General features: G+C 45.3%; 1 protein-coding gene and 1 long non-coding RNA gene across 6 annotated transcripts in view; one reads left to right on the top strand and one right to left on the bottom strand.

The window, feature by feature from the left end:
- SPRED2 (sprouty related EVH1 domain containing 2) overlaps window positions 1-768 on the bottom strand; it is an 82,800-nt gene extending 82,032 nt beyond the window's left edge. For 2 of the 5 annotated variants that reach the window (XM_043512009.1, XM_043512013.1), the window contains exon 1: window positions 291-686. In XM_043512009.1, coding sequence (XP_043367944.1) covers window positions 291-337 — 47 coding nt within the window. In that variant the 5' untranslated portion in view covers window positions 338-686. Of the gene's footprint in view, window positions 1-290 lie in introns of all 5 variants that reach the window. The other 3 variants (XM_038394622.2, XM_043512010.1, XM_038394621.2) reach the window with 3 other exon arrangements.
- Window positions 769-2,238: 1,470 nt separating this feature from the next.
- Window positions 2,239-22,951, top strand: LOC122459160. Its single transcript, XR_006279664.1, has 3 exons — window positions 2,239-2,799; window positions 21,607-21,732; window positions 22,682-22,951. It is a non-coding gene; the product is annotated as an uncharacterized LOC122459160 (long non-coding RNA).
- Window positions 22,952-23,125: the final 174 nt, after the last annotated feature.

Raw genomic sequence — 23,125 nt, 5'->3', positions numbered from 1 at the left:
AGGCACAGACAACACACTGGGCCTCCCCGGCCGCGGGACCTTCCTGCCCCCTCCCCCCAGCAACAAAGGCTGCAGAGAGACGCACCGTGCACCCAGTGCACACAGCAGGGGCCCTGCAACCAGCAGGCGGGGGTGTGGGGGGGCACAGGCTGGGCATGGCTGCAGGGAGCAGCAGGCATGCACCGCCCCCGCTGGCCCGGCCCGGGATACCCCCCAGCAGCCCTTCCACGCACAAGTGCCATAACTTCCCCCCCTCCCCCCGCTCCAGGTGTTTATCTCCCGTCACTTACTCGTCTGGGTGGGTTTCCTCGGTCATTTTCTCCCCCTCTAGGCTCATCCCCCGCCGCGGGCAGCCGGGCTGCGCCTCCGCATCTTCCTGGGCTTCACATTGCGGGGGAGGCCGCCTGGCTGCGGGCGGGGGCTCGGGGCGGGCGGGCAGGCTGGCCCGGTCAGCGGGCGGCGGCACGAGGAGCAGCAGCAGCAGCAGCGCCCGGGTGCAGCCGGCGGCCCCGCGCGAGCCCCATCCCCGCCTCAGTCACTCCGCGGCCGAGGCGCGCCGCCGCCGACGGCAGGAGGAAGCTGGGCGGAAGCGATGACGTGATCGGGCAGCCCCGCCGCTGCCAAAGCCGCCGCCGCGCGGCCGCCTCCACTCCCGCCGGAGCGCGGGGACTGCGGAGCCCGAGCGAGCAGGGGCGGGGAGGAGGCGCGTCTGCGAAGTCGGACCTCCCCCTACCGCCTTCCCCGGCCGCCCGGGCTCGGCCCAGCCGCGCTCGGCGTGCACGGGGCGGCGCTGCGCCAGCCCCCGCCCGCTGCCTCGGCTCCTCCGTAGTCCCGGCCGGGCCCCTCCCGCTGCGTGGGGTCCCTCCCCCCCACTCGCGGAACCCCGGCCGGGCCCCTCCCGCTGCGTGGGGTCCCTCCCCCCCCCCACTCGCGGAACCCCGGCCGGGCCCGTCCCGCTGCGTGGGGTCCCTCCCCCCCCACTCGCGGAACCCCGGCCGGGCCCGTCCCGCTGCGTGGGGTCCCTCCCCCCCCCCACTCGCGGAACCCCGGCCGGGCCCCTCCCGCTGCGTGGGGTCCCTCCCCCCCCCCACTCGCGGAACCCCGGCCGGGCCCGTCCCGCTGCGTGGGGTCCCTCCCCCCCCACTCGCGGAACCCCGGCCGGGCCCGTCCCGCTGCGTGGGGTCCCTCCCCCCCCCCACTCGCGGAACCCCGGCCGGGCCCCTCCCGCTGCGTGGGCTCCCTCCCCCCCCACTCGCGGAACCCCGGCCGGGCCCCTCCCACTGCGTGGGCTCCCTCCCCCCCCACTCGCGGAACCCCGGCTGGGCCCCTCCCGCTGCGTGGGCTTCCCCCACCCCCCCCAGACACACACACACGCGTAACCCCAGCCTGGCCCGATCCCACTGCGTGGGCTTCTCCCCACACACACACTCGTGTAACCCCTGCTGGCCTCTCCCGCTCCGTGGTCTCCCCCCCCCCACTCGTGTAACGCCGGCCGGGCCCATCCCGCTGTGTGGGCTTCCCCCGCACCCATGGTAGCGGGGCCTCTCCTGCTGTATAGGATCCCTTGTATAACCCCAGCCCTCAATACTGCATGGGGTCCCGCAGGTAACCACAGAGTCCCTCTGTGCTGCATGGATCCCCTGCTGTAACCTCAGCTGGGCCCTTCTGTGCTGTATGTGATCCTCCTGTATCTCCAGCCCCCTGTACACCATGGGACCCCCCCCCCCCGATAATCCCACCCGGGTCCCTCTGTGCTTCATGGGATCCCCCCGTGCTGCATGGGATTCCCCCCTTGTGTAACCTTGCCCTGGTCCCTCCGTGCTGCATGGGATTCCCTCCTGTTTAACCTTACCCTGTACTCCCAGCCCCCTGTGTGGTATGGGACTCCCCACAGATCATCCCAGCCTGACCGCTCTGTGCTGCATGGGATCCTTCCAACACCCCCAGCTCTCAGGACTGTATGGGATCCCCCAGCTGAGCCCACCCCACTTTGCATTGGATCCCCCATATAAACCCAGCCTCCTGTTCTGCATGGGATCTCCTGTATAAACCCAGCCCCCTGTACTGCATTGGGTCCCCCAGATAACCCCAGCCCCTCAGTAATGTATTGGATCCCCCATATTACCCCAGCCGCTCAGTAGTGGTTCTGCCCCCTATACAATCCCATCTGTCTCAAAAATGCATTTGCTTCTGTATAAATCGAGCCTCTTGATGCATCTGATACCCCACATAACTCAACCCCACAATATAACCCTGGCCCCCTCAATAATGCATCTGATCCCTCGTGAAACCCAAGACCCCAGGAATACATCTGCCCCTATATAACCACAGGTCTGTCTCAAAAATGCATCTGCCTTCATATAACCCCATGCCCTTCAATAACACATCTGATATCCCATATAATCCAAAGTCCTAAGGACGCATCTCTCTTTTATAACCCCATTCCCTGGAGCCTCAGACCCTAGTCTTATTTTAAGGGACAATATCTGTAACGGTCCGTCCCCCTCCCCACCACACACACACACACACACACCCTTAGTATCTTTGCAGGAATGTTTTCCACACTCATGTGTTTCAAAGCAGTTAAAAGGCGCACCTTTTATTTTCCCTTCCCAAATACCCCTACTCGTAGCTGCCAGATATGAATGGGGAAGGCCCTTGCTCCTGCCACCAAACGCAAAGGCCATTCATGCAAACAGAGCTGGAGCAGCGATTCTGTCCTCAGCTCACCCCCTTGTGCTCAGGGACTGCAGCATGTGCTATAGCTCTAGGCAGCTGTGCACACGCTGGGACACCCTTGTAAGAGGTAGTGCGGGAGATAAGGGATTTTTTTTTCACTTTCTTTGCTTCTAGGATTGTAAATCAAATCCCTTCATGTTAGTTTCATGCATTTGATTTGTTTTTGCATTTTTCGTTGATTTTTGTCTTGTTTTCTGTTTGCCTTCATTTCACTTCACACGGACCTCTTTACTGTGGTGCCAGGTGGTTTGGTGGAGTTCAACACACTCTTCCCCCAAGCAGCGTCATGCTTTATAATAATAGTAATGCTTGGAACTTGTCTTCACACAAGTCTGTAAGCTGCATTGAATGATATGGCATTGTAAAATAATGAATAATAATGTTATATATTTATATTACTTCCATATTTTCAGCATTATATAAATATAGCATCTTATTACAGCAGATCCTCTATTTTACAAACCAGTTGGGGATTGAGGCATTCATAAAACTGAATATCTCACAATTACAGTAGGCATGGTGTATAAGTTCCAGTGCATCACTTTCTTACTGTTCTTCAAACCACTGCAAATTGATTTCCAATGCATTGAAGGCATCAGAACGTGAGGGATATTAACTTGTTCTTCATCAACATCACATTTGTTCTGTACTTTGTTTCTTCCTGTTTGGAAAAATACTTCATATCACTAGTTGTTCATAAGATTGTTGTTTGTAAACTTGAAGTTCTACTGTGTTTCCAAGTATTAGAGGGGTAGCCGTGTAAGTCTGTATCCACAAAAACAACAAGGAGTTCAGTGGCACCTTAAAGACTAACAGATTTATTTGGGTATAAGCTTTCATGGGTAAAACCCCCACTTCTTTAGATGCATGGAGTTTGTTTTTGTATTTCCAAGGGTCTCAAAGCACTTTACAGAGTAAAGTACTTACTTTATAGATTAAATCAAAAGCCTGTTTCTCAAACTATGGCTGAGAGAGTTACATATGAGCCCCTAGTTCCCCCCATGTTTTGCTTAACTTTTAATTGAAGAAACTTGTTTATACATCTGATCAGACAGCAACAAAGAGACATTTCACTTTCTGTTCAGTCTCTCTCTCTCCTTTTTCTGTTACTTGTTTTTATAACTTACTTTATTGTACACTTATAGTAATTATAAAGCATCTTCCCCAAAAGTGTATTCTAAAAAGATTCTTACATGGGGAAATAAGTCATGATTACTGTGTACTCCTGCAGACACTTGCTACCAGCATGGTGCTTACTATCATGAATAGTCTATTGGTTTGAATGAGACTACTCAATGTAGTAAGCATTATATCTGGCAAGTGTCTGCAGGATCAGGCCATAGTTTGGACATATTATTCTCCAGTTCACTGACACCATGGGCGGTAATATTGTTCCAATCTGCACTATGAATTCTTGCATGGCATGCAAGGCACAAAATAGTTCCATTATAGCGTGGGTCTCGGTGATCTTGAACTAAATACCAAGACACTGGCTATCCTTGTGTACCTGCACACAGGGGATTAAACGGATTAAGTCACCTCCTTCCTCCCCTGCACTGGCCACCTGCATCACACATTATACTGTTGTGTAGACTGGCCTCTGCTTAGCTGCTACTACCCCCCCCCCATACACACAAGTGGGCAGGGTCCGAATTGCTCTCCCATCCCCTCAACACACCAGCCAGCATAGCTAGCCAGCGAAGAGGTAAGCCACAGGAATAGATAGAATTGGTGGCAGATTACTGGCAGCATGGGGGGAACTAGGGGCTCATATGTAACTCTCAGCCGTAGTTTGGTCCTTGGTCTGCTCCTGGGGCAGCATAAATAACTTCCCAGTCATGCCTTAAATTATTGACTAGGTTTAACCACCCCTCCCATCAGGGGTTTTTTAAAGTAGAGAAATAACCAGTTATTAGCTGTTTTTTACACCAATACCCTGATTTCTTAACAGGAAAGGGGCTGATGAATGTCTGGGATAGGACGTGTCAGAGCCCTGGAAAGCTGACATGCAGATTTTCAGCTGTTAGCATGTGGCAAGGCCTCAACTCCACTATCCCCTAGGAACCAGCTTTATGAAGACTGAAAGTGTGATGCTTGTTGTTGCTAGGAGCTGCAGCTGAATGCCCTGGGGGCCAGCAAGGTCATGCATGTCTGAGAGAGAGAAGCTGCAAATAAAGGGGAGCTGCTTTTCCAGACCCAAAAAGGCAGGAGAGAGGAGTGTGGCCCTGACCAACTGGCAGGTGGGCGACACCTGGGAGGGGCAAGAAGGGTTACATGCCCCTCTCCAGATACCTGGGATGGGGCACATTCAGCAGAGAACCACAGCCGCGAAAAGAGCAGAACGTGGGGCTGCTGGGGCCCCACCCCCAGCCCTTCCATGCAGCTGCATCTCCTGTCTGGGATTTGTACAGCCCGCCGGAGGACAGGGCTGGGGGTGGTACAGCCATGATGGAGAACAGGGTTGGGGGTGGTACAGCCACACCAGAGGAGCTGCCGGCGTGGGGCCACCCGGCGGCTCCACGTTCTGCTCCTTTAGCTGCCGTGGTTTCTGGGATAACCCTGCAATTCAGGTATCCGTATTTGCTGAAATCAATACTGAGTGCAGCGGGAGGAAAGAGGCTACCCCCAAGGTAACGTGGGATGGGGAGAGCATGGAGGCCCCAGGCTGGGGGTGGGGCAGGGTGGGGTCACGTGGGGAGGTCATGCCCCCCCCCTTAACTGGTGCCACGCTTTGTGTCTCTCCCATGAGTTGCCATTGGCCCTAATCACCAGCTCCTCTCATCTGGCAATCTTCTTCCTTTCTTTCCTGTAGAAGAGTTGTTGAGAGTTGCATGCTATCGTTGGAGATGAGGGACAAAAGAATGAGTCCTGTGTTCCCATACAATCCTTCTCAAGTCATGGACAAAGAAACAACTTGCCCATCTTAGAAGCAAAGAGCCATTTCCATGAGGCATTTTAATACTGTTGCCTCTCGGCCCAAGCAATTAGTCAGTTCCTTGCCAGGCTAGGTACTCCTTTGATGCAATTCCATGTATTTACAATGAATCTACACAAAGTCCTGTTTCACTTAATGCAGTAGGAACAAACAGGAGGCAGTTTCCTTGCACAGAAATCCATGCCTGCTTTCCAGCTGGTCCTGTGACCCAAGGAGCTCTGTCTCAGGGTCATGATACCAATGCTTCTCTCACTGTCCACTTGCTTTCTCCTAGCTTTCTGCTTCTCACAGACACACACAACTACTGGATTTTCAATCAGCCCCTGGGGAACCCCTTGCCCATGTAACCCTGCTTCTGATTGGCTTTGCATGTGGTCTGGTCTCTTGAGTGATGGCTATTGATTCAGCTTTCTTACTCCACAAAGTATTTGCTTTTTACTGTACATTTATCCTGGTTGAAAGGTAGCTAACAGCCTGAGCTATGTATCTTCTGGTAGCCAGTACCCTCCTGCATAACAGTATTTATGCAGGTCCGCTATGTTGTTCTTAGCTAAAGAGGGTACTGACAAAAATGGTATCATTCTTTACATACGATAGAATGTCTGCAAATACATTGTGAAATCCTTTCCTAGCTCTGAAACAAACAGAAAAAACGTCATTTTCAGTTTGCCCCCAACAAGTGAAAACCCAGTAAGTATAAATATACATGAGGGACAAACACATGAGCAGCAGTAGAAACTGATTTTTGGAAAATAAGATTTAATTTGTATAGTCGAATGACCCTTACAAAAGGTGATATTGTTCCAAAATTCCAAAAAAACAAAATTCCACCATAATTGATTAGTAGTGGGAAAAAAAATATTTCTGTCCTGTCTAAGCTTTATTTCCAAGAAGGTCATCTTGGCTGCTGTCCTGTGGAAACTCCTTATCTGCAGAGTCTACTTCTTATTCTAAATGGGAAATACCTCTTTTTAGCAGATACATTGAGCTTAATTTTAAAGGGAAGGCAGATCAGTCTTAGGTAATTGTGAGTGGAAATCGTGGCACGTACATGTCCAACTACCTGATTGTGCTTGCAAATCTAAATGGCGTAATTTTTGCCAACAACTATTTGAAGGCTCAGAATTGGAAGCCGTTTTTGGAAAGCTTGGCTCATTAGGCACTTCACAACCTCTCTTCCCCACAGGCAGAAGTTGATTAAATTTACAAGGTCTATTTCAAGTCGTTCTTACACCAGTTTTGTGCTGGTTTAAGTCAACTTATTTCAGTTGGTTTACAGTGGTGTAAGTGAGCTAAGAGTCAGATGATAGTGTATAATATCTTAAAAGGAACAAAACAGTCCTGTAGAGATACCGTAGGAATCATACGCTTTGTTTTGTCAAAAAGAAAAGGAGTACTTGTGGCACTTTAGAGACTAACAAATGTATTTGAGCATAAGCTTTCGTGAGCTACAGCTCACTTCATCATATGGCTAAATTCAGTGCCTTGCATAATGACAGGTTTCAGAGTAGCAGCCATGTTAGTCTGTATTCACAAAAAGAAAAGGAGGACTTGTGGCACCCTAGAGACTAACAAATGTAGAAGCTCACAAAAGCTTATGCTCAAATACATTTGTTAGTCTCTAAGGTGCCACAAGTACTCTTTTTCTTTTTGCGAATACAGACTAACATGGCTGCTACTCTGAAACCTTTGTTTTGTCAGTTCACCACATTGTAGAAGTTAAAATTACTTTGTCACCATTTTTTTCAATGTGCTGACTTTTGTTTTTGCTCTCTGTCATTTGTAAATATCCTCTTACAAGCTAGAAAACAAACTTACTTTCCTTAATGATTTGGTCCTTGTCCTATATATAAAGCACGTTTCCCCACTGTGTTTCTGGGTTGCTGGGTTTACAAAGGCCATTAAATTCTATTACACCTTTTCATGCCAAAATGTCTGTGTACAGCAAAAGTACTGATGATGTCAGCAGATTACTGAAAATAGTATTTGGTTGTTAACTGCTGCAGGACCAGAATGAGTATAGAAGATAGAACTAAGACATAACAGGGGTCATGTGGAGAAAATAGTATATTATAATTAAGCATGGAAGTCTTAGACTTGTACATATCTGTAAATGTCAATAAATATCAATTTCACTGTACACACAAATTGAAGAAAAAATATTTCTATTGATGATCATAGAAAATTAAAGATAGTCAAAGTGAGAAAAATGCTACTTGAGAACTTGTTGGAGTTTTTCAAAGTTATTTACTTAGTATATTTTGACATATGGTGTTGACAAGTTGTGTATTAGTGGTCATAAAGCTTTAACTTTTTGAATCTCAATGGCCTGAAATAAATGTCTGAACCCGCTTAATTTCCTGCAACTGCGAAAATTTAAATAGATAAAAATAAGAAACGCTTAAAATCAAGTTTGACATCTGTTGAAGTTATCAAAATATAAAAATTGAATTCTGCTAAGCCTAGTCATAATTAAAGCTGAAAATCATTCACGGAGGTCACGGAAGTCACGGCTTCCATGACTTTCCGTGACCTCTGTGAATTTTGCAGCGCTGGTGCACTAACCCCCAGGACCACCCCAACAGCTGGGGAAGCCCCAGGGTCATCTGCACTGGCCGCTGCTCTGGCAGATCCAAGTACCTGGTCCCTGGCTCTGCCTTGGAACAGCGGTTCAGGACCAGCGGTGGCAGGGCTCTGGGCCGTTGCTGGCCAGATCTGTGGGCCCTGGCTGACCCTCACCCAAGGTGGCAGCAGCGCTATGGGCCACCCCCTCCCTGGACCTGTGGCGGCAGCGGGAGGGCCACGGGCTGCCCCCCAGAGCAGCAGCAGGGGGCACCGTCCGATCCCCCCTGCAAGCAGCAGGGTGCCCTGGGTTGCCTCCAGTGGCAATTGGCCCCGGGTTGCCCCCCACAACAGAAGCATCACCTCGCGCTGCCCCATCCCCAGCAGCAGTCTTTAGGAACGCTTCCCCACCTCACTGGGCCATGACTTTTTGTTTACTGCCCGTGACCTGTCCATAACTTTTACTAAAAATACCCGTGACTAAAACGTAGCCTTAATCATAATGCATATGCACGAGGGGTCTGAATTGTGGGGACAACCTTAATTCTGGCATTTCCTAACTCTTCCATGCTTGACTTTGCAACCTTAATGTTCTTTTAATGTAATTCTTTTGTTTGTAATGAATACATAATGGTCAGATATGGACTCCTCTTAGACTTAAGAATTGGATTTTGTACCATAACTCATTATAAAAGTAATTTCCCCTAGATCTCAGATTTGATCTCTGGTCTCACTATCAGAATAATTTGAGTGTTATTAACATAACTATTCTTTGAATTGTTTCCCCTGCTATACAACTTGAAATATATAGCTATTCAGTATTCCTTTAATATTTATGAATACTAAATGATAGTTTTGTGGTATTTGAAGCTACCATGCTGGTCCCATGGATAATGACTTACAAACATCTGGCTTTTCTGAATGAAATTTCTGAAAGATACAATGGTGGCTCTAAGCCATGGAAAAGATTGGATATTTTGAATGTCTCTCAGGGTTACATGTTCTATTTGTATATCCCTCCTTGTTGTTTGTTGCATACAGTGTTACTACTCACACAGAGAATACAGTTTTCCCTGTGATGTACAGGGATTCTAGTACAGAAAATTAGCCATTGGTGAAAGTACTTTAAGACAGCAGTTTCAGCTTAGTGTCTAGCTGCATGATATGACTGTTCTACATTCCGTTTTTTAAGGAAAGTTTATGATGCAAAGTTATATTGTAACTACTTTAAATAATATAGTATATTCCAAACTGATCCTTTTTGACAGGAAAATGGAATTCACCAAACTTAGTTGTAGCATTAGCTGGCTATTATAGTTGCTTTGGTTTAATGTGTCATCTTTTACAATAATAAAGTTATTAGTTAAGTCTATAGTTAAGTTTATTTGCAGACTTCCATTCTAACCTCCTGCTTTTGCATACTCTCATCTTTCTTAGAAGTTCTTCTTTTGGGCTGAAACTTATTTAGGAGCCTAAATATGAGTTTAGGCACCTGTCTTTAAACATTCAAGTTGAATATTCTGGTTTAAATGGCTTTGCCACTGACTCATTCTGTGACCTGGGATGAGTGAGGAATAAACCCGATAGTCCTGAATCTATCCATCAGAATAGTCCTTTGGGAAGCCGATTGTATTTTAAAAGCAACAAGAACGAGCACCAGTGTTTTTCCCAGTGACGCTTCTCAGAGTTTATAGCAAAAGCAAATAATCTAAGCTTGCAAACACGAACAGTTCAGTGTAGATGCATTCCTTAGATTGTAACATTTGAAATATAACCTATAGATTCTTCACTTTGGGTGGGATTTTCCTTTGGATCTTTTTTCAGTGTAGGGCTAGGAGGTGAGCATGTATGTTGAGGATTTTTTGTCACCTGCCAGTGGGAAAGGAAACAGAGTTATAGTCAGCAGTGTTGTATCTTCACCAATGTGTAATTTTGAGATAAACAGAGAGCAGCCCTGCAGGATATAAAGGCTCTACAGAGTTGTAACATCATGTGGGAGAGCAAGATATGGCCTACGTTGCTGAAGGCTGCTGCTTTGCATGAGATCTGACAGTCCTAAAGCTCTTGTTAGGTTTTTATTGCATTCTGTTTTGTTAATGGATGGAAAATATTCATTAACTTCTCTTATGAAGTTCTTTTATGTTTCTTTATGCTTAAAAAGTATTTTTAGGCTATTAAAAAAAATCCCATTTCACTTCTCTCTCCTGTTCCCATTAGGAACTCTGATCTAGCCTGAGCAGTAAACATTTAGAGATCTGTTCCCTTCATTGCACGATGGTTTCTCTCACGTGCATAACTTGCTTTAGATGTAAACAGAAGATGATAAACTCAAATCTTAATCTTAGATGCACATGACACTTTGTCTTTGGGGCACAGATAGTGTTAAAGTTCTTTGCTCTTGAATGGAATTTTGTGATGGGTTATTAACACCATCCTAGTATCCTGCCTCTGAAAGGGTTAATGTGTGCCTCAGAGGCCAATTAACCCATCTGTCTGCACCTGGAGGTTGGGCCAGGCTTAATTAAAGATGAAGCCAAGCTGGAGAGGAGCTAGGTGGATGAGTATAAGAAAAGGCAGCACAAATTAGAAGGAGGCTATAAGAGGGACAAAGAATGCTGTAGCCTCTGAATAATGGAGGGTGGGAACTGGAGAGATATAGAGAAACTGTAGGATAGCGAATGCTACATCAGTGAGCCCTGACAAAAGAGCAAGACCTGGGCCTCCAGGGAAGAAATCCAGGAAGACATTCAACTGAAGAGGAGCTTCAAGGGAATTTACTTCCCTGTGATGGGCCTGATGGGAGAGGGAAGCAGGAGTGAAGGAGAATCCTGGATTGGGTCTGAGAGAAACTCAACTGATGAGTAGATGGCCTAGGGGGTAGATAGGAGTGAAGGATCCAGAGCAGAGGCAAGGCTCCAGTGTGGTCACTCTTGGTAACAATTCTGCAGAGGGCTGGGGGAGGACCCAGGATGGATTAAAAGTTTAAGCATGAGGAAGGGGCAGAAGTTGCTTTTATTGTGGTTTGCATTTCCCTTCTGAGTTTGGTTGAGAGACTCCAGGGAGAAGGAGCTGGGGGGCCACTACTCTGACAAAAAAGTGGAACAGGAAAAGAGCCCTGGAAGAGAGGAATATGTCATATATTGATGACCAGTGTTGTTTGGCATATTGATACCCCAGAAGTGGTGGGACTAAAAGTGACGTGGCTGGAAGGCTGAGTCACAAGAAGAGGCAGACTACCACAGGACTGAAGCAACTGTTAGTAGGTGGCACTAGAGAGGAGAGCATTGCCACACAGCAGTGAGTCCACTCTTCTGCAACTCACTGTTTCCAAAAACTAGAATGTCTCCTGCTTGATGACAGGAAAAATATCATCAGAGTGTTGACAACACTAATGAGAAAACAATATACACAAGGGGATTCCTTCAGACAGGATGAGGCAACAGGTTAGCGACACATTCCTCAGAGGCCCTGTTGAACTTGAGTCACTGGTGCTCCCTGGAGTGAACAGGTAACATTTGAATGTATATTTTGTGTGGTTTCAGAGTAGCAGCTGTGTTAGTCTGTATCCGCAAAAAGAAAAGGAGTACGTGTGGCACCTTAGAGATTAACAAATTTATTTGAGCTTAAGCTTTCATGAGCTACAACTCATTTCATCGGATGCGTTCGGTGGAAAATACAGTGGGGAGATTTATATACACAGAGAACATGAAACAATGGGTGTTACCGTACACACCGTAACGAGAGTGATCAGGTAAGGTGAGCTATTACCAGCAGGAGAGGGGGGCGGGGGAGGAACCTTTTGTAGTGATAATCAAGGTGGGCCATTTCCAGCAGTTGACAAGAATGTCTGAGGAACAGCGGGGGGGTAGGGGAGAATAAATGGACAGAAATCAGACGTCAAAAATTATAACATTCAAAAACCAGTCGGAGAACACTTCAATCTCTCTGGTCACTCGATTACAGACCTGGGAGTGGCAATTCTTCAACAAAAAAAACTTCAAAGACAGACTCCAACGAGAGACTGCTGAATTGGAATTAAGTTGCAAACTGGATACAATTAACTTAGGCTTGAATAAAGAGTGGGAGTGGATGGGTCATTACACAAAGTAAAACTATTTCCCCATGTTTATCTACCCCGCTGTTCCTCAGATGTTCTTGTCAACTGCTGGAAATGGCCCACCTTCATTATCACTACAAAAGGTTCCCCCCCCCCGCTGGTAATAGCTCACTTTACCTGATCACTCTCGTTACAGTGTGTATGGTAACACCCATTGTTTCATTTCTCTATGTATTAAATCTCCCCACTATATTTTCCACTGAATGCATCCGATGAAGTGAGCTGAAGCTTATGAAAGCTTATGCTCATATAAATTTGTTAGTCTCTAAGGTGCCACAAGTCCTCCTTTTTTTATACATTTTGTGTGTTATTTTACAGTGGATTTTTTTTTCTGTTGATGGTTTTACATGCATGATTATGGTAAAGATGTTGTTTAATGACAGGTAAAATACTGTTAATGCTACAACATCATGTATTGCTGGGAATTTCCAAATAGGGCCCCACTCAAGCACATTCCTTACTTAAAGCACATGAGTAGACCTGTTGACATGAAGTTAAGCATGTGCATAAACTCTACAAATATTATAATATGTTCTTCTGACACAAGGGTTAAAAACACCTTTACTGTTTGGAAACACTTAAGAAATTAAGCCTAGAGCCTCCCTGCCTTATCTAGCATGTATTTCTGACCATTTTTGGCCTCTAGGCTACCCTGAAAATGTAGGTCAACATAGCTATGGCCCTATGCTGACCTAACCTCCAGTGTAGACGCAGGTAGGTGAACAGAAGAAAGCTGCTTTCAACCAAACTACCATCGCTTCAGGAGGTGGAGTTCCTACAGCCGTGGAAAAACCCCTCCTGCCACTGTAGTCTGTGTCTGTGCTACAGGATTACAGCAGCATAGTCATGACACTGTAGCTATGCTACTGTAGTACCCATAGTGTAGACATGGCCTCAGTCTATGCTCCTGACCCCTCCCCATGATAGTATAATTAGATGAAAGCAAAATATATTGATTCACTTAGACCAGTGCTTTCAGAGCTCAAACTTGAAATCATTTGAACAGTTAACAAAATTAACTGTTGTTAACACAACAGTTAACACAATCTCAAAAAAAAAAAAAAAGAGATATTTACAAGTACTTTCAATTGCAACATTTCCTCCATCCCAAATTGGACTGGGCAGGTGTACAGCAATCGAATGTCCAGCCTTGGGAGCGTACTGGAAAGATTGAGATACACAGTGCCTAAAGAATGGATTGCTAAACTCTTTGCATTTCTGTGTGATTCTGAAATTGATAAGTCACAGCATAAAACAAGAAAGTTGAAGGAGAATTCAAGGGTACCACAGAGAGTGACTGTGATGCTTTCTCGCAGTGCCCAGGAATGTGAGTCATCTTGTCTGCCCGCCCCTGCCCTCCTTCGGCCTCCAGCAAGAGGAAGACATGATTGTGCTTAACTGGGTGTGAGCTCTCTGACACCTCTAATCTATTAGCCACCCAAACAATCTGTTCTGGGCAATGTCAGCCCTTACTTTGTTTTTCAGGTTAACAAGAGGTATACCCCAGACTCTGAGCAACTTTTAAGGGTTCTCCTCTGGTGTTCAGCTCTTTGTCCACTGAAGACTCATAGTTGTATCAGGTTTGCTGTCACAAAGGAACCGTGTACACAGCAACTTCACCATACCACAGCACTGAGTTATATTTATAGTGAAAACAATCATAATTTTATCATCAAAGATTAAGATTTAAAAGATAGTGGAAAAGGATAATGGAAACAGAAAGGTTCCATATCAAACCAGATCATAACACACCTTCTAGAGATTAAACTTAACTTTCTAAGAAAGTTTAACTCACCCCAAATGTCTTTTCAGCGTTTCAACCACGCCTGGCTGAGATCCCATTTTCATTAATGTAAATTTACTGTCCAAGTACGTCCTCTGGTGCAAGATATAGGGCTGTCTCCTTGCCTTCTATTTGTATCATTGTCTGCCCCAAAGATAGAACAATCCCCTGTGGTTCAGTCCCTGGTGTCTTGCCTCCCTGTTGACTTCATTTGTAAATGGGGCTTCCATTGCAGAAAGAATTCCAATGAAAAATAATCACATGCTCCTTCAATATTGTGGTGATTGCCAATATATTGAACTTGAATAGTCCCAACTTCTTTTACGGAGGCCCTGTCAAGTCAATCACCACATACAAATCTGGCACAATATGCATATACAAACATTTTGGTCACACATACATGTTCACTGTGTACAGATGGATACAGATGTATAGATCTAGTACTTACTTTCATTTGCAGTAACAGAATACATGGCCTTTCACATGTATACCATCAGTTCAGGAAGACTGTGGGACATCAGCCAGACCCTGATTCATACTTCCATCACAATATAATGAATGCATGAAATGGAAGTCAGTATTACAAAAACACTAAGGCTGCAGTTCTTTTCAGTGCAGTGGAGCACCCTTTAACTGCTTAAGCTCCACATTAAGGATTAAGTGATGTTTCTCAGCCTTTCAATCTTGGGAGTGGCTAGACTGCTTGTTAGGGTTGCCAGGTGTCCGGTTTTCGACTGGAACGCCTGGTCGAAAATGGACCCTGGCAGATCTGGTCAGCACCACTGACCAGGCCATTAAAAGTCTGGTCGGCAGTGCAGCAGGGCTAAGACCGGCTCCCTGCCTGGCTCCACATGGCTTCCAGAAGCAGCTGGCATGGCCCTGCAGCCTCTAGGCGTAGGGGCAATCATGGAAACTCCACGTGCTGCTCCCGCCCCGAGCGCTGGCTCCACGGCTCCCATTGGCTGGGAACCACATGGCCAATGGGAGCTGTTGGGTGGCGCCTGCGGGCACAGGCAGTGTGCACCGAGCAGAGCTGTCTGGCTGCCCTTGCATCTAGGAGCCGGACATGCCAGCCACTTCCGGGAGCTGCACGGAGCTAGGGCAGGCAGGGAGCCTGCCTGAGCCCTGCTGCACCGCAGACCAGGGAGCCGCCTGAGGTAAGCGCCCGAGGCTCAAGCCCACACCCCGAACCTCCTCCTGCACTGCAACCCCCTGCCCCAGTCCTGAGCCCCATCCCAGAGCCTGCACCCCCTTCTGTCCCCCAACCCCAGCCCTGAGCCCCCTCCTGCACCCAAATTCCCTCCTGGAGCCCACGTCCCCTCCTGCACCCCAACCTCCCGCCCCAACCCTGAGCCCGCTCCCACACTTCAAACCCTTCGGTTCCAGCCCCCTCCTGTACTCCAAACCTCTCATTCCCGGCCCCACCTCAGAGGCTGCTCCCCAACCTCCTGTCCCACCTGGAGCCCCCTCCTGCACCCTGAACCCCTAATTTCTGAATCACCCCAGAACCCGCACCCCCAGACAGAGCCCTAATCCCCTCCCTCATCTGTACCACAGCCCAGAGAAAGTGAGTGAGGGTGGGGGAGAGCGAGTGATGGAGGGAGGGGGAATGGAGTGAGTGGGGGTGGGGCCTTGGAAAAGGGGCGGGGTAGGGGCGGGCCTCAGGGAAGGAGTGGGGCTAGGGTGTTCACTTTTATGGGATTAGAAAGTTGGCAACCCTACTGCTTGAGGTTGGGAGGGTTAGGCCAGGTTTCTGGTTCAATCCCAGCCCAGACTGATACTGATTTAAAGTTATCGGAGATCAGATTAGATGATTATAATTGTCTATTATGGCTTTAAAAATCTGTGAATGAAACCCGTCTTAAAGTGGCCTACATAATGAAGTGGCTATTAAAATAAGGTTTTTTTTCTCATTTAAAGTTAAGCTAACATCATCCCACTACTGTGATAAATGATGATTTTATCATCATTTGATGATAAAATTTGATTATTTGTTGTTATAGAAAAGAATAACTTGGAATATGCTGGAAAACAGCAATATTTGTCATGATTTGTTTCCATAGTTTGAATAATTTTACAGAGTGTATGATTTTTAGATAATCCTCTTGCTTGATACACAGTTTATCAGGGATTGTGAAGTGCACACATTGATCCATGGTAGGGTAACATTTGTATTAGATTTCTCCCTCCCTCCTTCCCCCCCCTTAGTTCAAATCATGTGCTTTGTTTTATAACATTTACACTGCCACTGTCACATTCAAATAAATGCCCCATTTTTTCCTATTTGGGAATATAAGATCATGCATTTCATACACATTTGTGGATGATATCGGTCCAATTGCAGCTTTGTAAATTGTCAGTCATCACTACATCTAGAGGTTGATTTACAGAGAAAGAGAATACACAATACTTGCCTGACCCAGCTTCCACTGAAGTCACTGGGAGTTGGATAAGATCTTTAGAAGAAAGAATTTATTTCAAGAATTGAGAACATAGATTCTGTGAAATATTGCAAAATCATAGGCCCTGATCTGCAAAGACTTAAGTATATGCTTGTTTTTAAGCCTGTGAATACTGCAGTTGGCATAAGAGGGGATCACTCGTGCTTAAAGTTAAACGCATATGAATCTTTGCAAAATTAGGGGCCTCCCTTTAGAAAGCCTTTCATTTTCAGATGTTCCATGTTACTGATAGAACTAGATCCATATCCCTCAGCAACCTATAGGCTGAAAACAACCGCCAGAAGCAGTACTAGACTATGTTGCCCATTGTTCCAAGGATTCTACCAATTTTTAAAACAAAGAACTTATGAAAAAAGGTGTTTTTTTTTGTTTTATGTTAGTAACTGATTATTTTTTTAAAGGGCATCTGTTTTGTTTTTTATTGGACATATCACATAATCGAGGCTTCTCTGCAGTTTTTAACTTCCCGCTCTGCTCTTTTCTGTCAGATCTGCACCACATGTACCTTGCTGCGGTGTCACAGGAAACCAAGCTCAAAAGTTAGCTGGAAGTGACAGAATCAACGTAACTCTAAGTGCTGTGTGTGCGCTGTTGCCTAGTACACATTCCTTTAGCCTGCACAGTCATTATACTAACAACTCTTAATGTATGCCTGTGTAGTGTGCTTTGGGAAACTCTGACACTGAAATGCACCCTATAAAACAATTGCTACTCGGTCCTAACAAGATTTGGATCCTCTCTGATTCTACCAAAATACTAAATTGTGCAAGCTCCTAAAGGATCTTACAAGAGGACTGAAAAAGAAATGGGCACCAGTGGTCTAACCAAAGGACCACTAGGTAGGAATCCTGGGCTCTGACACTGCTTCCCTCTATGGCCAAAGGTTATAGCTATCTCGATGTAAAATCCTAACGAGGACAAGCACAGGTAAAATTTACCTTGATGTAGTTAGTCAAGGTCAACTCTGTAAACCCAACCTGGTATTAACTCAACTAATTGCATCAAGGTAAAGACTACAGTGCTTTGGTTCCACTAGGATTTTACAAGATAGCTATATCCATGTAAGAACACCCCTTTCTCTGCAGTGAATACATAGCCACAGGACCAAACTTTCAAAAGTGGCCACTGATTTTGGGTGTCCAACTTGAGACATCTTGAATCTGACTTTCAGAGGTGCTGAGTTCTAAATGACTTCAAGTTGGGGGCCTAAATACAGTGGCCACCTTTAGAAAATGTTGGACTCAACTTCCCTGTTTCAGTTTCCTTATCTGACCTGCCTCACTGGATGGTGTGCAAATTAACTAGTTAGGGCCAAATTCTGGTTCTTTACTCATGTTCAGTAGTGCCTTATGCCATGATTAGTTCCAATGAAATCAATGGGCCTATGGGGTCCCACTAGTAAAAAGCATCAGAATCTGGCTCTTAATGTTTGTAAATTACATTAAAGATGCAAATACATTATTCCAAAATAAGATCATCATATTTAATGATTGAATTGCATAATAGCAAGTTCCTAATATTTAGTTTTCAAACATCATGTGTTGAAAAGAGACACCCACAGATGTACTGGATAATACTACGCCACCACTGATATAACCAGAGCACATATGTAATAATACCTAGTGCTTTTTATCAGTAGATCTCAAGCCATTTTACAAAGGAAGGCACTATCATTATCCCCATTTTACAGATGGAGAAACTGAGACACAGAGACTTGCCCAAGGTCACTCAGAAGACAAGTGGAAGAGCCAGGAGTAAAACCCAGGTTTCCAGTGTCCTATCCACAAGGTCACAGCTTCACCTTCACTTCATTCCCAATGCATGTTTATGTATAATAGGCTGGGGATTCTTCCTTGCCTATAAGTGATAGTTAAATAATTGCTAAAAATTCCCTTCTCTGTAAATTTTTGTGAAGGATGAAGATTTTTCTGTCATTTTTTGAGGTAGGTGTGTGTGCTTAGCAACATTTTGGAGGGTAAAATCCGAGCCTTCCAAGCCTAAATATTGTACTGTTTTTTCTCCTCTCATATCTATTTAGTTTACCATCATATTGATCAAATCAAGAAAAAGGCAGTAAAAAGGCCCAATAAAATTGGACAGGGCTGTATTCTTTTTGACCTGGCCCAAGTAGTGCATGCTCATCCATTGTACATTTCCATCCCACTGTATTGAAATCTTGCTACCTCCTAATTTCTTTGTGTTTAAATAACTCCCCACAGACTAAACACGTTTTCCGCCTTCCAAATAACTGTTTTCACTTTGTTTAAACATGAGCCCCTTCCTCTGCACTGGTGCCAACATGCAATTTGGATAAAGCATAAAACCTAGACTCCTGGTTGTAATACTTAATCCTTACTGGAAGACACAGACCATCTCCCTCCTTAACTGTAATCTTTGTAATGAAGATCTTTATGAAGAATGCATCAAGAAACTTCTTTATAGTATCATGTTTGTGCCTCTACAGTTAAGTTTAGTTGCCTTTTTTATTATATTCTTTAGCTTTCAAGGTTTTATAACGTTTACCACTTTGCATTACTTTAGGTTGGAATATACTGTAATATACTATGGTGTACAAACTCAGGTGGGCAAGTTAAAGGGAAACCGCACTGAAATATAAAAGATATTGTAATCACTGCATCTAATTGCAAAGAAGATCAAGGCTGAGATTTTCAGTAGGGCCTACAGGAGTTAGGTACCCAAAATCCAGTGAAATTCAGGCTTCTTTCAAAATCCCAGCCTAAATCATAGAATATCAGGGTTGGAAGGGACCTCAGGAGATCATCTAGTCCACCCCCCTGCTCAAAGCAGGACCAATCCCCAATTTTTGCCCCAAATGGCCCCCTCAGGGATTGAACTCACAACCCTGGGTTTAGCAAGCTAATGCTCAAACCACTGAGCTATCCCTCCCCCACAATCACTAAACCCTGATTGGGAGCCCTAACTCTGATTGGTGTTGAAGAACTGCACCAGTGGGAATAACAGGTTGACAGTTTGCCCTAAATTAAAGTGGATTTAGCTCCAGTTCTTTAAGCTACAAATCCTCTGCTTTTGTAGGTTAAATTAGACAATTGGGACCGGATCTCATATACCCTGGTATAATTCCATTGACTTTTTTTATTTTGGATACAAGTGTGAGACCAGAATCTGGCTTTTAATATATCATCAGCACATTTTCTTTTGTCTGGGCATAGCAATAAACAATATAGCCCTGCAGATCAGGAGTCCTCTGACTCTCTCTGTCAGTCTCTCTCTGAGTTTGTATCAGATTAACAACAAATACCACTGAAGTCCCATTACCCCTTTCCAGTTCCAAATGTGCATCTTCAGAGTGCAATAAGCTGTTACAGTCCTCTGGTGTGCAAACAAACGTGCCAAGTTTCATTTCATGTTGGGTGAGACGTCCTCATTTTGGGTTAATTTTAAGTCAGTCTTTAAAAGTAACTCACTGTTGTGAGGAAAGATTTTTGCAATACGGTTCAATTATCAGACATTTGCGATCTCTCATTTAAATTTTCACAGCTTGAGAGTCCCCAGTGCTAATTGAGTAGATACAATATTCTCTCATGTCTAGAATTCGCAGCAGCCACAGTTCAGTCAGATTCAATAGAGGGGCTGTGCTGGGCAAGACAAGGGAAAAAGGTAATACAGGAGTTGCCACCATTGACTGAAACTAACTACCTTGGCTACTCTGGCTGTTCTGCTGTATGCATCTGCAAAACCACAGTTCTGATAAGTACCTTGAGAGCGTTGAACTGGAATGTGCTATAGATCTTTTTCCTCTCCCTTCCTTTTTGGGGACTGTCTTTCTTTTCCATTGCAGCAGCATTTGGAATTACTTATTGTTATTGAGTCCTAGGGATTCCTCTCCATGCCGTCTAAGGCAGAGCTCTACTCTAAGAAGCTGCCTACGGAAGGTGAGGTCTCTGATTGAAATGGAAAGAGGGACCTAAACCCTTTCCAAGGAGGTTTATTTTTTATTCCTTTTGTTTCCGTATTCTGGAAAAAAGAGAGGAATTTCATCCTATCCTTGATTTGAAAGACTGAGCAGTTATATTGGGAAGCTCCAAGTTTCCTGGGGTCCTGATTTACTCCCTCACAGAGTCCTTGGAACTAGTTCAAAGTGGAGCTGGTCAAAAATAGTAAAAATGTGTCTTACCAATAATTTTTTTTTAAATTTCATTTTCTTTTGGGGGGGTGTGTGTGTGTGTGTTTGTGTAAAAATGATAATTTTCTTGTTGGTTTTTTTTTAAACAAAAACACCCCCCCTCCAACATTTTTCAATCTCTGTAAATCAGAAAATTGAAAAAAATACAGCCATGAGTTACTAGGCTTTACACTAGTCTAAGGGAGAGGAGAATCAGTCTCTTTTTAGTTTGGATGTGCATAGTGTGAACAGTTGAGGGAGAGGTTGCAGTCCCTATAATTAGGTTAAGGAGAGGAGACTGGACCAGTCGTTAAGGTGCTAGTCTAGGACGTAGGTTTAAGCTCTTGCTCTGCCACAGACTTCCTGTGTGACTTGGGCAAATCACTTAGCTTCTCTGTGTCTCAGTTTCCCATCTGTAAATGGGGATAATACTTTTCAGCCCCACTGTGGTGTTGTGAGAATAAATACATAAGAGACTGTGCGGTACTCAGGTTGCTGTGTGAATATGGTTTCTCTGTGTGTATGCTCTGTAAGGTGTAAGGGAGTTCCCTATTCTTTGAGACCAGATGGTGGGCGTGTTATCTGCTGTGTGGAAGTGAAAGTAAGTTTTGCCATGTTGCATGTAGTCACAGAGCTGCAGGCAAGTCTCACTCATTTGTGGTGGAGGAGGGGTGGCTCCAGCATTTCAGGATTCATTTTAAGGTTTTGTTGTCTCTTCCTGTGGGGATGGAAAATTTTGGGGTGTGTGTTTCAATAGGACCTTTGAAATGTCACCAAAATCTCCCTCATTTGCACTGACCCAGTCTGAGAGAAGTCCCACAGTTAGAATCATAGGACGTCTCTGAGCTTGTTCTTATCTTCTAGACAAATCTCTCAATGAGGAAAAGTGAGAAAGACATACATCTACAGGTACCGTGAGCGCAGCTGTCTGTTGTGGGGCCACAGCAAACAGCCGGAAACCCACTGAAGAGGATGCAACAAATGTGAAAGGTGAAAAAAAAAGTTGTTTTCTTTTTCTACATGCCTGGCTGCAGGTGGCATTTATGAGCAGAATAACCTCACAAAATAGGCACACATCTTAGGTAGATTTAGATTACAAAAATATTTCTTTATCCTACTGGTAGATGTTGAAATTAAGGGTAATAAAGGTTATTGCATAACAATAGTCTAGAGACAAACGGTACTTAGCATTTTCAGTATGCTGTATAAATTAACAAATCCTCATAGCGACCTGCCAGGTTGGTAAAGCTTATTTCCATTTTATAGATGGGGGAAACTGAGGCACTGAAGTTAAATGACTTGCCAAAACCATACAAAAAGTTAGTGGCAGAGTTGGGATTAGAATTCAGGCTCTCCCAACTCCTTGTGCCATTCTCATTCATTCACCGTGCCCCATATAAAAATTGTATATGGATCAAGACTTTGGTTCACAAGTTAGGGCAAATTTACATAAGAGGTGGAAGCATCCTGAATAAAAATGGGTTTCTGAGGGACTAATTCAGTTTTGCTCCAAAGAGGCAAATTATATGGCTTCCTGAAGTCTCTAGCCCTTATACTGCTGGTAGCAGAGGGAGCAGGCCCAGGACATGGAATACAGACTTCTGTAGAGCTAATACAAGTTCAGCAACAAATTGGGGTGGGGGGTGGGATTCTGTACCTGGGAGTGCTGGATGTCAGGTAAGATGGTGAGGAAGTGTTCTAAGCATGGAGGCTTTTGTGGGTGTATTGTGGAGAAGTTGTTCTGAGCCTGTGGACTTTGGGAGGAAGAAGGTGGTTCTGATCTGTGGAATGATTCCACAGGTTCTTAGCCTGGGTGAATAGGTTTGCATGTATTTCTGAGTGGGTGACGGTTGGGGGAAGCTGGATTACAGAGAGATAAAGATTATTTTTTCATACCCTTCCCTTTATAGTAAAGTGTCCCCGTTTTTCATACTGAAAGGGAGAAGAGAAGAGGACACCCCTTTTTCTTTCCACTTCCACATGAATCTTGCTTATATCCTACCATTATGCTTCTCTGTGACAGTCCCCCTGCAGTGCTGTAGTTTTTCGCTTTGAAACTATGATCAATGTACAGGAGAGGGTGGGAGGTAAGTGTATGCGCACACAATGGGGATCAAGGGAGGGAGCAGCTGGCTGTCTGCAGGCTCAGCCCTACCACTTGTTGTGGCCACTACTGGGGTAAGAAGGAGGAAAACAAAGCTTAAAAGGAAATGGGAAAAAGACAATCAGAAATGAAGTGAAGAGAATATGGTACCATCCACCCTTAAAGAGCCAGCACTGAATAAAACCCTTTCTTCTCGTATGTCTTCATTGCAGAGTAAACTCAGGTAATCAGCACCTGGGCTAGCCTAGCTCAGGTGTGAGCAGCCACACTACACAGCCA

Source organism: Dermochelys coriacea, chromosome 3 (assembly GCF_009764565.3).
Source record: "Dermochelys coriacea isolate rDerCor1 chromosome 3, rDerCor1.pri.v4, whole genome shotgun sequence".
Classification (NCBI taxonomy): Eukaryota; Metazoa; Chordata; order Testudines; family Dermochelyidae; genus Dermochelys; species Dermochelys coriacea.
Note: the sequence above shows the minus strand (reverse complement) of the source record. Positions and strands in the feature narration are given on the sequence as shown.